General features: G+C 41.5%; 1 protein-coding gene across 3 annotated transcripts in view; it reads right to left on the minus strand.

The window, feature by feature from the left end:
• Nucleotides 1-15,253, minus strand: part of FBXL20 (F-box and leucine rich repeat protein 20) — a 60,100-nt gene that overhangs the window by 25,645 nt on the left and 19,202 nt on the right. For all 3 annotated transcript variants that reach the window (XM_079327585.1, XM_079327586.1, XM_079327584.1), the window contains exons 3-11: nt 15,007-15,061; nt 12,431-12,505; nt 11,455-11,549; nt 8,786-8,854; nt 7,097-7,192; nt 4,822-4,948; nt 3,565-3,639; nt 2,381-2,511; nt 603-663 (exon numbers count right to left, since the gene is read on the minus strand). In XM_079327585.1, the coding sequence (XP_079183711.1) occupies nt 603-663; nt 2,381-2,511; nt 3,565-3,639; nt 4,822-4,948; nt 7,097-7,192; nt 8,786-8,854; nt 11,455-11,549; nt 12,431-12,505; nt 15,007-15,061 (784 nt within the window). The remainder of the gene's footprint in view (nt 1-602; nt 664-2,380; nt 2,512-3,564; nt 3,640-4,821; nt 4,949-7,096; nt 7,193-8,785; nt 8,855-11,454; nt 11,550-12,430; nt 12,506-15,006; nt 15,062-15,253) is intronic.

A 15,253-nucleotide genomic window follows, 5' to 3' on the forward strand; every position in this document is an offset into this window, starting at 1 on the left:
AAACAAATTAAAGATAAACCAAATCTAAATAAATTATAAATCAACCACCACAAGAACAGTTTGCTTTAAAGATTAAGGGGTTTCTCCATCAAATTTCACAACTGGAAGGAAAATTTGCTGCTTTTTTTCTGAAGGATAATAAAGGAAATTTTACACATTTTTAATCATGGAAAGTAAAGGGAGTTAAATTCAGGATCTCTTGTTGACAAACAGTAAATTTATAAAAAAAATATTTCACATTTCTGTGTTTGGGATGCAAATCTTCCCAGGTGTGTGAGCCAAACATCCCATAAAAGCCAATTTTTGAACCACTCAAATTTTAAAAACTTTCCCAACTTTTTTTGGCCTTTTTTTTTTTTTTTAATCTTTTGGGTTTTTTTTTTTTTTTTTTGGTTGTTGTTGTTTTTTGTTTTGTTTTGGGGTTTTTTGCTTTTTGCTTCTTTTTTTTCTTCTTTTTTTTTTTGTGGTTTCGGGGGTTTTTTGGGGTGTTTTTTTTTTGGGTTTTTTTTGGTTTTTTGTGGGGTTTTTTTTTTTTTTTTTTGCATGTTGTTTTTTGTTTTTTGGGTTTTTTACCATGCAAAGGAAGCAGAAGCAGCTCTTACCCTGGCCAGGGTGGTGAAGCCCACATCAGTCAGCTGGGAACACCTTGCCACTTCCAATATTCTGTAGGACACAAGGAAAGAACCTTGATGGAACCCCAAAAAACCCAGGAGAAAATTGGGATTTTGTCTGGATTGATGGGATATTCCTATAGATTGATGGGATATTTGTATGGATTGATATTTGTATGGATTGGGGGATATTTAGTGGGATATTTGTATGGATTTGAGAATATTTATATGGATTGATGGGATATTTGTATGGATTGATGGGATTTATGTATGGATTTGGGGGATATTTATGGATTGAAGGAAATTTAGAGGGATATTTGTATATATTTGGGGGATATTTGTATGGATTGATGGGATATTTGTATGGATTTATGGGATATTTGTATGGATTTATGGGATATTTGTATGGATTTGAGGGATATTTATATGGATTGAAGGATATTTAGAGAGATATTTGTATGGATTTATGGGATATTTGTATGGATTTGAGGGATATTTATATGGATTGAAGGATATTTAGAGAGATATTTGTATGGATTTATGGGATATTTGTATGGATTTGAGGGATATTTATATGGATTGAAGGAAATGTAGAGGGATATTTGTATAGATTTAGGGGATATTTGAGATATCCCTAAGGATATTTAAGATATTCCCATGGATATCTGAGATATTCCTATGGATTGATGGGATATTCATATGGATTTATGGGATATTTATGGATTTATGGGATATTTATGAATTGGGGGGATCCCCTTTCATATGAGGTATTTTCTACAGGTATTTGAGATAATTGGTTGGATTGGTGGGATATTCCCATGGATATCTGGATAAAAGAATTTACCTCACTCTCCCTGCGGGATTTTTAATTTTAAAAGCTGTATTATGTCATAAATCTCTGGCCTCCACTAATTCCATGACTGCAGGATTCTTTGTGAAACTTTTCTCCCAAATATCCCAATCTTTTCCCAATTTTTTTCCCAATTTTTTCCCAAATTTTTTCCCATTTTTTTCCAATTTTTCCCACTTTTTCCACCATTTTCCCCCTATTTTTCTCCCAATTTTTTCCCCAAATTTTCCCATTTCCCCCTCCAATTTTCCCCCCCAATTTTCCCCATTTTCCCCCCATTTTTTTCACATTTTTTCCCCCCATTTTTTTTCTCAATTTTTTTCTCAAATTTTCCCCCCATTTTTTTCGCAATTTTTCCCCATTTTTTACCCAACTTTCCCCCAATTTTCTCCCCATTTCTTCCCCATTTTTTCCCAACTTTTCCTCCAATTTCCCCCCCATTTTCCCCCAATTTCCCCCCCATTTTTTCCCCCAATTTCCCCCCATTTTCCCCCCAATTTCCCCCCCATTTTTCCCCAAATTTCCCCCCAATTTTTCCCTATTTTTTCCCCAATTTCCCCCCCATTTCTTCCCCAATTTTTTCCCATTTTCCCCCAATTTTTCCCCATTTCTTCCCCATTTTCCCCTCATTTTCCCCCAATCTTTTCCCAATTTCCCCCCCATATTCCCCCCAATCTTTTTCCCAATTTTCCCCATCTCTCCCCCTATTTTTCCCTTTTCCCCCTCCAACTTTCCCCACCACACAAAAACCCACCCACCCCCAAAAAACCCCACATCACCCTTCTCCAAACACCCTAAAAACCCCCTCAAACTTGTTCCAGCTAACAAAAACTCTGAATCCTCTTGCTGTGCAACAACTCAGATATCATCTGGCGCCCCAGCTGGGGGATTGCACGGGGAATATTCTGGGATGTCTCACCTGAGGCGGGGGCAGTTCTGGCCCAGGGCATTGAGGATGGCATCGGTGATGTTGGAGCAGCCAGAAGCACAAAGGGACTGCAGCTTGTGGCAGCCCCTGCAGATGGTGATCAGCCCATCATCTGTGATTTGCTGGCAGGGGTGGGGTGATTTTGGGGGGGAAAAATGGGAAATAAATAAGGTTGGGGGTGATGGAAGTAATGAAGGGATGTTGGGGAGTGAAAAAGAGGATGGAGGAGGGAAAGGAGAGGTTGTTATGTCAGAGGGTTGGAACAATTGGGTGGCTTGAATTAGTAATTAAATAGGTGGGTTAATAGGTAAATAGGTGGATTAACAATTAAATAGATGGATTTACAGATAAATAGATGAATTAACAATTAATAGATGGATTAATAAATAAATAGATGGATTAACAGATAAATAGATGGATTAACAAATAAACAGATGAATTTACAAATAAATAGATGAATTAACAGATAAATAGATGGATTAACAAATAAACAGATGAATTTACAAATGAATAGATGAATTAATAAATAAATAGATGGGTTAACAAATAAACAGATGGATTAACAATTAAATAGGTGAATTAACAAATAAATAGATGAATTAATAAATAAATAGATGAGTTAATAAATAAATAGATGGATTAACAAATAAATAGATGAATTAACAAATAAATAGATGAATTAACAGATAAATAGATGGATTAACAAATAAACAGATGAATTTACAAATGAATAGATGAATTAATAAATAAATAGATGGGTTAATAAATAAATAGATGGATTAACAAATAAATAGATGGATTAACAAATAAACAGATGGATTAACAATTAAATAGGTGAATTAACAAATAAATAGATGAATTAATAAATAAATAGATGGATTAACAAATAAATAGATGGATTAACAAACAAACAGATGAATTAACAAATAAATAGATTAATTAACAAATAAATAGATGAATTAACAAACAAATAGATGAATTAACATTTAAATAGATGAATTTACAAATAAATAGATGAATTAACAATTAAATAGATGATCTATCAATGAAACAGCCCAAACCCCCAAGTGCCAGGAAGGATTTTCCAGAGGGTGCTGAGGTCAGGGACACACAGGTGTCACACCTGAGTGTCCCCAGGTGCCACCCAGGTGTCACACAGGGCAGGGGACACTCACCAGGCAGGTCTGCAGGTTCAGGGTCACCAGCTCAGGACAGTGGGCACCAATGAACTTGAGAGCCTCGTCCTCCAGCTGGAAGGGAACACTGGGATGGAACTGGGAGCACTGGGAGTGATCCCAGTGAGAAATGGGAGCACTGGGAATGATCCCAGTGGGAACTGGGAGCACTGGGAATGGTTTAATGGGGCTGTTGCCAACACCCTCAGTGACTGACAGGTGCCAGCTTGGATTCTGACTCTGGCAGTGATTTGGGATTGGGTTTTTATTGTATTTCTATTTTAATTTTTCTAGTAAAACCCTGTTATTCCTAATTCCCATATCTTTGCCTGACAGCCCCTGAATTCCAAAATTATAATAATAATTTGGATGTTTACATTCTGCATTTCAAGAGAGGCTCCTGCCTTTGTTGGCAGACACCTGTTCAAACCAGGACACATCCCAGCCATGCCCAGGACACCACAAGACCCCCCAGAACCCCCCAGACATGTGCAGGACCCTCCAGCCATGACCAAGATACCCCAGAACCCCCCAGATGTGCCCAGAAGCCCCCAGCCATGCCCAGGACCCTTCAGGACCCCCCAGCCATGCCCAGGACCTCCCAGGACCCCTCAACCATGCTCAGGACCCCCCACCCATGCCTAGAACACCCCAGAACCCCCCAGCCATGCCCAGATGTGCCCAGGACCCCCCCAGCTATGCCCAGGACCCTCCAGGACCCAGCCCAGGACACCCCACATGTGCCCAGAACACCCCAGGACCCCCCAGCCATGCCTAGAACCCCCCAGGACCCCCCAGCTGTGCCCAGAACACCCCAGATGTGCCCAGGACACCCCAGGATCCCCCAGTCATGCCCAGATGTGCTCAGGACCCCCCAGCTGTGCCCAGGACCCTCCAGGACCCCCCAGCCATGCCCAAAACCCTCCAGGACCCCCCAGATGTGCCCAGAACACCCCAGATGTGCCCAGGACTCCCCAGAACCCCCCAGCCATGCCTGGAACACCCCAGGACCCCCTAGCCACACCTAGGACTCCCCAGGACCCCCCAGCCATGCCCAGATGTGCCCAGAACCCCCCAGCCATGCCTGGAACACCCAGGACCCCCCAGCCACACCTAGGACTCCCCAGGACCCCCCAGCCATGCCCAGATGTGCCCAGAACCCCCCAGCCATGCCTGGAACACCCAGGACCCCCCAGCCACACCTAGGACTCCCCAGGACCCCCCAGCCATGCCCACCCCCCTTTCCCAGACCCCTACCTGGGTGCAGCCCTTGAGGGACAGGGCCCTGAGCCCCCCACAGCCCCTGACCAGAGCCTGGATGCCATCCTTGGTCACTTGGTCACACCAGGAGATGATGAGCTGTTCCAGCAGCGGGCATCCCTCGCTGGGCACACAGGGGATGCTCAGGGGGGGCAGGACAACCCCTGCACGACCCCAGATTGGGATATTCCCATGGCTGGGACACACAGGGACACCCAGATCCAGGGGAGGATCAGGAGGATTTTTTCCAGCCTTAATAATTCCAAAATTCCATGGAAAATCCCTGTTCTGAGCCAGAATTTTGATATTCCCATGGCTGGGACACACAGGGGACACCCAGATCCAGGGGAGGCTCTGAAAGATCTTTTCCAACCTAAATAATTCTAAAATTCATTGGAAAATCTTTACTTTGAGCCAGAATTTTGATATTCTCATTCCTGGGACACACCCAGCTCCAGGGGAGGATCAGGAGGATCTTTTGCAATTTCAACAATTCTAAAATTCATTGGAACATCCCTGCATTAATCCAGAATTTTGATATTCCCATGGCTGGGCTACACCCAGCTCCAGGGGGAGGATCAGAGGGATCTTTTCCAGCCTTAATAATTCTAAAATTCCATGAAAAAATCCCTGATCTGAGCCAGAATTTTGATATTCCCATGGCTGGGACCCACAGGGCACACCCAGCTCCAGAGGGAAGATCTTTTCCAATTCCAATAATTCTAAAATTCATTAGAAAACCCCTGAATTAATCAATTCCTGGGACCCACAGGGCACACCCAGCTCCAGGGGGATTCTCTGGAGGATCTTTTCCAACTTTAATAATTCTAAAATTCATTGGAACATCCCTGCATTAATCCAAAATTTTGATATTCCCATTTCTGGGACACACCCAACTCCAGGGGGAGAATCAGGAGGCTCTTTCCCAATTTCAATAATTCTAAAATTCACTGGAAAATCCCTGCATTAATCCAAAATTTTGATATTCCCATTTCTAGGACACCCAGCTCCAGGGGGAGGATCAGGAGGATCTTTCCCAATTTCAATAATTCTAAAATTCAATGGAACATCCCTGCATTAATCCAAAATTTTGATATTCCCATTTCTAGGACACCCAGCTCCAGAGGGAGGATCAGGAGGATGTTTCCCAATTTCAATAATTCTAAAATTCATTGGAACATCCCTGCATTAATCCAGAATTCTGATATTCCAATTTCTAGGACACACCCAGCTCCAGAGGGAGGATCTTTCCCAATTTCAATAATTCTAAAATTCAATGGAACATCCCTGAATCATTCCAGAATTTTGATACTCTCATTTCTGGGACACACCCAACTCCAGGGGGAGGATCAGGAGGATCTTTCCCAATTTCAATAATTCTAAAATTCATTAGAACATCCCTGAATCATTCCAGAATTTTGATACTCTCATTTCTGGGACACACCCAGCTCCAGAGGGAGTATCTTTTCCAATTCCAATAATTCTAAAATTCATTAGAAAACCCCTGAATTAATCAATTCCTGGGACCCACAGGGCACACCCAGCTCCAGGGGGATTCTCTGGAGGATCTTTTCCAACTTTAATAATTCTAAAATTCATTGGAACATCCCTGCATTAATCCAAAATTTTGATATTCCCATTTCTGGGACACACCCAACTCCAGGGGGAGGATCAGGAGGCTCTTTCCCAATTTCAATAATTCTAAAATTCACTGGAAAATCCCTGCATTAATCCAGAATTCTGATATTCCCATTTCTAGGACACCCAGCTCCAGGGGGAGGATCAGGAGGATCTTTCCCAATTTCAATAATTCTAAAATTCAATGGAACATCCCTGCATTAATCCAAAATTTTGATATTCCCATTTCTAGGACACCCAGCTCCAGAGGGAGGATCAGGAGGATCTTTCCCAATTTCAATAATTCTAAAATTCATTGGAACATCCCTGCATTAATCCAGAATTCTGATATTCCAATTTCTAGGACACACCCAGCTCCAGAGGGAGGATCTTTTCCAATTCCAATAATTCTAAAATTTCATGAACATCCCTGAATCATTCCAGAATTTTGATATTCTCATTCCTGGGACACACCCAGCTCCAGAGGGAGGATCAGGAGAATCTTTCCCAATTTCAATAAATCTAAAATTCATTGGAACATCCCTGAATCATTCCAGAATTTTGATATTCTCATTTCTGGGACACACCCAGCTCCAGAGGGAGGATCTTTTCCAATTCCAAGAATTCCAAAATTCCAGCACATGCCAGCCCTCACCTGAGTGCCTTCAGGGACAGGTTGGTGATGGAGGTGCAGGAGGCCAGGTCCAGGTGCCTGAGTTTGGAGCAGAACTTGCTGAGGCTGGTGCAGGTGCTGCCACACACAGGGGGAGAAAATTTAAAATCTGAGTTAAAATCACTGGGGTGATAAATAAAATGTGTGATTTTACATGGAGGGAATTTAAAATCTGAGTTAAAAGCACTGGGTGAAGTTAAATGTGTGATTTTATATGGAGGGAATTTAAATTTCCAGTTAAAATCACTGGGGTGTAGTTAAATAAAATGTGTGATTTTACATGGAGAGAATTTAAATTTGGAGTTAAAATCACTGGGGTGTAATTAAATAAAATGTGTGATTTTACATGGAGGGAATTTAAATTTTGAGTTAAAAGCACTGGGTGAAGTTAAATGTGTGATTTTACATGGAAGGAATTTAAATTTTGAGTTAAAATCACTGGGGTGATAAATAAAATGTGTGATTTTACATGGAGAGAATTTAAATTTTGAGTTAAAATCACTGGGGTGATAAATAAAATGTGTGATTTTACATGGAGGGAATTTAAAATTGGAATTAAAATCACTGGGGTGAAGTTAAATGTGTGATTTTACATGGAGGGAATTTAAATTTTGAGTTAAAATCACTGGGGTGTAATTAAATAAAATGTGTGATTTTACATGGAGGGAATTTAAATTTTGAGTTAAAATCACTGGGGTGTAATTAAATAAAATGTGTGATTTTACATGGTGAAGGGTGTGGAATTTGGGGTTTTTAGAATTCAAATGGAATATAGTAATATAGGGACAATATGGAATATAGAATATAAAAAATATAAAATATAGAAAACAGAATATAGAAGATAAAATGTAGTAATGTTGAATATAAAAGGTAGAATACAGAATATAAAATATAAAAGAATATAGACTATAGTAATATAGGGACAATATGGAATATAAAAGAAGATAAAATACAGAAGAAAGAATATAGAAGATAAAATATAGTAATGTAGAATATAAAAGAATACAGAATATAAAATATAGAATATAAAATAATACAGAATATAGTAATATAGGTATGGAACAATATAGAAATAGGTATGGGACAATCTAGAATATAAAATAGAAAATTTAACAGATAATATAAGAGATAGAATAGAAAAGACAGAATATAAAAAATAGAATATAAAAGGTAGAGTACAGAATATAGAATATAAAATATAGATTATAAAATGTAGAATATTAAATATAGAATATAAAATACAGATGATAAAATATGGATTATAAAATATAGATTATAGTAATACAGATTATAGTAATATAGGTATGGGAAAATAAAGAATATAAAATATGGGATATAGAAATAGATATGGGACAAAATGGAATTTTTTGGGTGTTCTCTTTATTTTTCTTCCTTCTTCATAATTCCAGGAAATATTTTTGCTTGGATAGTTATTGCTGCACTGAGAGTCACAAAAATCTGGTTATTGAGCCAAAAGTCTAAATAATAATTTAATTTTTACAACAAATAATAAATACATTAATTAATAATCTATAATAAGCATATTATTTTATAATAAATATTTTTATAATAAATCATTTTTTATAATAAATAATTATTTATTGGATTGTTTAGCATGGAAAAACCCCAAACCTGTTTGTAATTTTGGGGTTTTTTGGGTGTTTTACTCACGTGTCTGTGATCTTGGTGCAGCCATTGAGGTTCAACACTTCAATGTTTCTGCAGTTCTGGGCAAAGGTCCTGGAGAAAAAATAAAAATAAAAATAAATTGGATTTGTCCAAAAAATGGAATTCAAGGGGGTTTAAAATCTGGCAGAATAAAGGTTTTAAGGAATCTCCAATTTCAAAGAGATTAAAGAAGGAAATAGGGAAAATTAAGAAGGAAATAAGAAATTGCAGGATTTTAAAATGGGGATAAATTCTGGATTTATAGGAGTTATAATGGGGATAAATTCTGGATTTATAGGGGTTATAATGGATATAAATTCTGGATTTGCAGGAGTTATAATGGATATAAATTCTGGATTTGCAGGAGTTTTAATGGGGATAAATCCTGGATTTGCAGCAGTTTAAACTGGGATAAATTTTGGATTTGCAGGAGCCATAATGGATATAAATCCTGGATTTTCAGGGGTGATTACAGAGATAATTCCTGGATTTTCAGGAGCCATAATGGATACAAATCCTGGATTTTCAGGAGTTATAATGGATATAAATCCTGTATTTCCAGGAGCCATAATGGACACAAATCCTGGATTTCCAGGAGTTATAATGGATATAAATCCTGGATTTTCAGGAGCCATAATGGACACAAATCCTGGATTTCCAGGAGTTATAATGGATATAAATCCTGTATTTCCAGGAGCCATAATGGACACAAATCCTGGATTTCCAGGAGTTATAATGGATATAAATCCTGTATTTCCAGGAGCCATAATGGATACAAATCCTGGATTTCCAGGAGTTATAATGGATATAAATCCTGGATTTCCAGGAGCCATAATGGATACAAATCCTGGATTTCCAGGAGTTATAACAGAGATAATTCCCGGATTTTCAGGGATGATATCAGAGATAAACTCCACATTTCCAGAGCCCATAACAGACACAAATCCTGCATTTCCAGGAGCTATAATGGATACAAATCCTGGATTTTCAGGTTTAAACTGGGATAAATTATGGATTTCCAGGAACCATAATGGATACAAATCCTGTATTTTCAGGAGTTATAACAGAGAAAATTCCTGGATTTTCAGGGCTGGTAACAGAGATAAGTCCTGGATTTCCAGGAGCTATAATAGATACAAATCCTGCATTTCCAGGAGTTCAAACCAGGATAAATTTTGGATTTCCAGGAGCTATAACAAACACCAATCCCACATTTCCAGAGCCCATAGCAGACACCAATCCTGTATTTCCAGGAGTTCAAACCGGGATAAATTTTGGGTTTTCAGGAGCTATAACAGACACAATCCCAGAACCCAGGAGCTATAACAAACACAAACGCCACATCCCAGGAGCTACAACAAACACAAACCCCACATCCCAGGAGCTATAACAGACACAAATCCCACATTTCCAGGAGCTATAACAAACACAAATCCCACATCCCAGGAGCCATAACACCAACCCCAGACCCCAGGAGCTATAACAGACACAATCCTACATTTCCAGAGCCCATAGCAGACACCAACCCCAGAGCCCAGGAGCCACAGCACCAACCCCACACCCCAGGAGCCACAGCAGCACCCCCAGACCCCAGGAGCCACAGCAGCACCCCCACACCCCAGGAGCTGCAGCAGCACCCCCAGACCCCAGCAGCTGCAGCACCCCCAGACCCCAGGAGCTGCAGCACCAACCCCAGACCCCAGGAGCTGCAGCAGCACCCCCAGACCCCAGGAGCAGCAGCACCCCCAGACCCCAGGAGCAGCAGCAAACCCCAGACCCCAGGAGCTGCAGCACCAACCCCACACCCCAGGAGCCACAGCAGCACCCCCACACCCCAGGAGCCACAGCAGCACCCCCAGACCCCAGCAGCTGCAGCACCCCCAGACCCCAGGAGCTGCAGCAGCACCCCCAGACCCCAGGAGCCATACCACCACCCCCACACCCCAGGAGCCGCAGCACCCCCAGACCCCAGGAGCCACAGCAGCACCCCCACACCCCAGGAGCCACAGCAGCACCCCCAGACCCCAGCAGCTGCAGCAGCACCCCCAGAGCCCAGGAGCTGCAGCAGCACCCCCAGAGCCCAGGAGCCACAGCAGCACCCCCACACCCCAGGAGCCACAGCAGCACCCCCACACCCCAGGAGCCACAGCAGCACCCCCAGACCCCAGGAGCTGCAGCACCCCCAGACCCCAGGAGCTGCAGCACCCCCAGAGCCCAGGAGCCACAGCACCCCCACACCCCAGGAGCCACAGCACCCCCAGACCCCAGGAACCACAGCAGCACCCCCAGAGCCCAGGAGCTGCAGCACCCCCACACCCCAGGAACCACAGCAGCACCCCCACACCCCAGGAGCCACAGCAGCACCCCCAGAGTCCAGGAGCTGCAGCACCCCCACACCCCAGGAGCTGCAGCAGCACCCCCAGACCCCAGGAGCTGCAGCACCCCCACACCCCAGGAGCTGCAGCACCCCCAGAGCCCAGGATCCACAGCACCAACCCCAGAGCCCAGGAGCCACAGCAGCACCCCCACACCCCAGGAACCACAGCAGCACCCCCACACCCCAGGAGCTGCAGCACCCCCACACCCCAGGAACCACAGCAGCACCCCCAGACCCCAGGAGCTGCAGCAGCACCCCCAGACCCCAGGAGCCACAGCAGCACAGGCAGCTGTACCTCAAGGCGTTGTCCCCCACGCCCTGGCAGCCGCGCAGGCTCAGCTTGCGCAGGAACCCCCCGCACCTCTTGGAGATGTTCTCCACCACTCGGCCCTGGGGAGACACACGGCACTGAGAGCCCCAAAAATGCACCCACAGCAGCAGCACCCTGAGCCAAAATCAGCATGGGTCTGCCTGGGAAGGGTGATGGAGGAGGGAGGAGGGAGGTAGGTGGAGTTGAAGGAAGTGATTTGTTGGGGTTCGAATGGGAAAAGGTGAAAATTAGTGAGATATATAAAGAAAAATAAAATTGGGTTAGACCCAGAAGTAATTTGTATTGTCGTTGATAGAAAGGTTGGGTTCAGAGTGAGGAAGAGTCATTTTACTTCCTCCTTTTAGGCCCTTCCCATGAAAATAATCCCAGATTTAATTAGTCAATCAGTGCTTAATAGCTATTCAAGCTAATTACCATAAGGTAATTATGGGAGGGGCTTTTATTATAAATATGTGTTTGTTTGAGTCCTTTAAGAAATATAAATATAAATATAAATATAAATATAAATATAAATATAAATATAAATATAAATATAAATATAAATATAAATATAAACATTAATATAAACACTAATATAAATATAAATATAAACACAAATATAGATATAAATATAAATACAAATATAAATATAAATAGAAGCACATATATAAAAATAGAAATATAAATACAGATATAAATATAAATACAGATATAAATATAAACACAGATATAAATATAATAAATATTTGCTACATTTAAAAATTTAATAAATAAGATTTCATAAGCTGAATGGATTGGCAAGAGTTTCAAAGACTCCCTGAAGCTGAAGAACTGAAATTAATGATTTCAGTCTCCAGGGAAGGTAGAAAGGGTTACACTGGGAGTATTAATTCATTTTAGGCTGTAATTACATTTTAACAAGAAAAAAAAAAAATAGGGTTTGTGTGTCATTTAATTATACCTCAATATCCCTCTGGAAATCAAACAGGTCAATTCTCTGCCAGTTACTGCCATCCAGGGCCAGAACATTCCATGCCTTTATCGGAAAAAAAATAAAAATTTAAATGTGTGGTTAATATGAAAAAAAAAAAAAAAAGTCAGTGAGGATTTAGGCACAGTTTGTTCCTTTGAGAAAATAATATTCTGTCCTAGGTGAGAGCAACAGGTAATTCCAGGTAGGAGGGAGAGATGGGCAGGGTCTCTCAGAATTCAAAATTCAAATTTCCAAATCTCCCAGGGAGGGAAAAGCTGCTCCCACCCCGCCTGGATTTCAGCTGGGAGCTTTTTCCTGCACAACCTGGGTTATTCTGGTGAAAAACCACACAGGGTAATTTTAAAATGCAATTTCATGATGTTTAAGCAATATTTTTTTTTAACAATTCCAATGTTGTTCTTGGGATATAAGAAAAGTAAAAGTAAGCAAAGATGTCAAAACTAATAAATCAGGGAAAATCAGGGATCTCACAATTTCCTGAATTACAAATTCATGTGAATTTTACTCTTCAAGATCTTTCACCCCATGCATTCCCAGTGTGATAACATTTGAAATTACAGTAGTTTTTGCAAGGTCACAAAGGATGTTTAAACAAATTTTTTTTTTTTTTTTTTTAATTTCAATGTGTTTAGAGTAATTAAATCAGTGGTGGCTTAGTTTGGACTGGGTCTGGGCAGGGAAGATGCTTTTCCTCCCTTGGGAGGGTGCCTGGAGCTCTGAAATTTTCACTTTCCTGGCTGGAATTTCCTCCCCAGAGGACACCTGGGCACAGGTGAGGAACCTGCAGCACCAATAAGGGTTTGATTTTTATGGAAATCACCAGAATTTCAGGTGGCTCCTGCTCCAAAGGAGAAGCAGAAACTCAGAGTTGGTGCCCTCAGCCAGCTGGATTTAAAATTTCATTTATGTCAAGGTAAACAATGGGTTTTGTCATAACCCATAATAATAACCAGGAGCCAGGGATAAACCCAGGGGGATTGGGATAAACCCAGGGGGATTTCCCACCCCAAATCCCAGTGCACAGAGATACCACAAGTGAGCACTGAGTGATTTTTGGGGTCATTGTGCTGAGCTCCCTGTGCCAACAGCCAGACCAGGAGAACACCCTGACACTGGCACAGAACCCTGAGCAACCTTAAGCAAATTTTTAATTTTTTTATTTATTTATTTTATTTTAATGTGTTTAGAATAATTCAGTAGTGATGCCTGAGGTCTGTGCAGGGTAGAGCTGCTCCCACCCCCTGAATTTCACCTGGGAGCTTTTCCTGGATTATTCTGGTGACAACTGTAATGCCCAGACACCACACAGGGGATTTATTAATGCAATTAAATGATGTTTAAGCATCCTTTTTTAAAAAAATTCTGTGTTTTTAGAGTAATTAAAGTGGTGGTTGAGGTTTTTAGGCAGGACTGATGGGTCTGTGCAGGGCAGAGCTGCTCCCACCCCCTGAATTTCACCTGGGAGATTTTCCCTACACAGCCAGGTGACAAATGTAATGCCCACACACCACACAGGGGATTTATTAATGCAATTAATGATGTTTAAGCATCCTTTTCTTTAAAATTCCAGTGTTTTTAGAATAATTCAATCAGTGATGCCTGAGGTTTGAGTCTGTGCAGGGTAGAGCTGCCCTGGCTGCTCCCAACCCCTGAATTTCACCTGGGAACTTTTCCCTGCACAACCAGGTGACAACTGTAATGCCCAGATACCACACAGGGGATTTATTAATGCTATTAATGATGTTTAAGCAACTTTAAATTTTTTTTAAATTTAATTTAATGTGTTTAGAATAATTCTATAGTGATGCCTGTGGTTTGGGTCTGTGCAGGGTAGAGCTGCTCCCACTCTCTGAATTTCACCTGGGAGCTTTTCCCTGCACAACCAGGTGACAACTCTAAAGCCCACACACCACACAGGGGATTTATTAATGAAATTAATGATGTTTAAGCAATATTTATTTTTTAATTCCAATGTGTTTAGAGTAATTAAATCAGAGGTTTGGAGGCAGGACTGATAGGTGTCCCCCAGCCAGGATGGTGAACACACCAACACCTCCCCTGGGTCACCACCCCACCTTTGCTGTCACCAGACAGTGGCAGGAAAAAGCACCTGAACTAATGTGGCAGCTCCAGTTCAACCTTCCAGTGCAGCTGGAGGAATTGTGCCAAGCAAATATTCCCAGTTGGGTTTCATTAATTGAAGGCAACAAAGGGTAAGAACAACCCTTCACTTGATTTCCAATGAATTTTCATTGATTGTGCAGCATCTTTGTGAATCAAAATTCCTGAATTTCCACCAAAATCCACAGGGTTTGTTGGGATTTCAGCAGGGTGAGCTCTCTGAATGAGGGGAGAGTTCTGGGCAAAATATCAACCCCCCTTCCCTTTGTACCTGGGATATTGGAAAATGCAATTCCAGTTTGGAATTCCCCTGGAGTGCTGCTATGGGAATTTTCCAGGACTTCCAGGGGACAATAAATAAATAAACACAACCCAAATCCAACCCCCTGCTAAAATCCTCCAGCAAGGAGAAAAGTTCTTACCCTGGAAACTTGAGCACAACGACACAGAGTGACCACATCCAGGAAAGAGAAAATTCTGGAAGAGAAATGAGAGATACCTTATTGGTTATTGACATTTCAAACAAAGGGATGTGGAAAACAAAGAGGGGAAAAAAAAATAAAAAAAAAGACTGGGACAGCAAAAGTTCTTTGTGATTGAAGTGTGAAAGGAAGTGCAGAGGCAGCAGGTCCCAAATGGAAACAAAACATGGGCATGGAATGAAAGGTC

Source organism: Erithacus rubecula (assembly GCF_903797595.1).
Source record: "Erithacus rubecula genome assembly, chromosome: 27".
Lineage (NCBI taxonomy): Eukaryota > Metazoa > Chordata > Aves > Passeriformes > Muscicapidae > Erithacus > Erithacus rubecula.